Source organism: Stegastes partitus, unplaced genomic scaffold (genome assembly GCF_000690725.1).
Source record: "Stegastes partitus isolate 25-593 unplaced genomic scaffold, Stegastes_partitus-1.0.2 Scaffold320, whole genome shotgun sequence".
Lineage (NCBI taxonomy): Eukaryota > Metazoa > Chordata > Actinopteri > Pomacentridae > Stegastes > Stegastes partitus.
Window position 1 is genome coordinate 9,000 of NW_007578051.1, and position 1,329 is coordinate 10,328.

The following is a 1,329-nucleotide window of genomic DNA, read 5'->3' on the forward strand; positions in this document are numbered from 1 at the left end:
TTTGAAGTGGCTGGGACACAAGTCAGGCCCTCTAAGTCCGAGACCATAGTTCTCTGTTAGAAAACACCTGATTGCCCCCTCAGGGTTGGGGAAGGTGCTGTCCCAGGGAAAGAAGTTCAAGTATCTTGGGATCTTGTTTATGAGTGATGGAAAATTGGAGCATGAGATGGACAGGCAGCTTGGTGCAGCATTAGTAGTAATGTAGGCAATGTACCGGAACATCATGGAGAAGAGCTCTCAGCTCTTGAACGATAAAATGATTGTTGGTACAAGCAGCCAAAAAGAGTTTCCTCTGTAGTGTGGCTGGGCTCAGTCTCAGAGATAAGGTGAAGAGTTTAGCAGAAGGAGCTCAGAGTAGAGTCGCTGCTCGTTCGGGTCGAAAGGAGCTAGTTGGTTTGGACATCTGATTCATATACCTTCTGGGCGGCTTCCTTTGGAGGTTTTCCAAGCTTGTCAACTAGGAGGAAACGTTGGGGTAGACCCAAAACTTGCTAGAGGGACTATGTGTCTGATCTGGCCTGGGAACTCCCTGGAATCCCCCAGGAGGAACTGGAAGGCATGACTGGGAAAAAGGATGTCTGGAATGATCCGCTTGGACGGATGGATTGACAATGGACGTCAATACAGTGTCACTACTTTTAAATGTTGTCTAGCGGACGAAGAGTTTAATTGAATTCTGTGTCACAGAAAACCACAGCAAACCAATGACTGTACGTAGAGGATTTAGAGAGAGACGAATTTCTGTTTATTTGCAAACACACTAAAACACACACATGCACACTGTACCTGTTCTTCAGGACTGTTTATCACCACCAGATCTGCTCCTCTGTTTTTACAGTCCGTCCTGCCTTTATCCCAGGAACCAGATGCTTGAGAGAGGAGATAACACGTACAACTGTACATGCTCCATCCTGCAGGACACGTTTTCTCTGGAAGGGATATCAAACAATGCTTATTACTGATCAATATGTCCATGTATTGATGAAGCTATTTTTATGTTTTCAGGAAATGATCCCTTAACGCCCCTACAACGATGCTTATTTGATTGGCTTAACATAATTGGATGGTTTCAGACTCAGGTCTAAATAGAGCTTTGTCTGCAGTCCATGTGGTGTTTTTTATTTGCTAGAAGACATATTATGGCTGAGCATTTCTACCTTGAAACTGCAGTCCACCGATGACAATGTAAAAAAACAAGGCTTCAGATTTCTGGACTTTTATATGTAGCAAACCTAAGACCTCAGTCCTGTTCTAAGAGACACAACAGTGTAGAGTTACATCTAAATCATTGTAAGGCAGTCAGAGATTTTTTTTCTTTTAAGGAAACAT

The 1,329-nt window shown here is 43.5% G+C and overlaps 1 protein-coding gene across 1 annotated transcript in view; it reads right to left on the reverse strand.

Annotated features, from left to right (window-relative positions):
- LOC103358576 (CD209 antigen-like protein A) overlaps nt 1-1,323 on the reverse strand; it is a 3,296-nt gene extending 1,973 nt beyond the window's left edge. Inside the window, exon 1 of the mRNA XM_008283597.1 lies at nt 728-1,323. Coding sequence (XP_008281819.1) covers nt 728-975 — 248 coding nt within the window. The 5' untranslated portion in view covers nt 976-1,323. The remainder of the gene's footprint in view (nt 1-727) is intronic.
- Between the last annotated feature and the right edge of the window lie 6 nt (nt 1,324-1,329).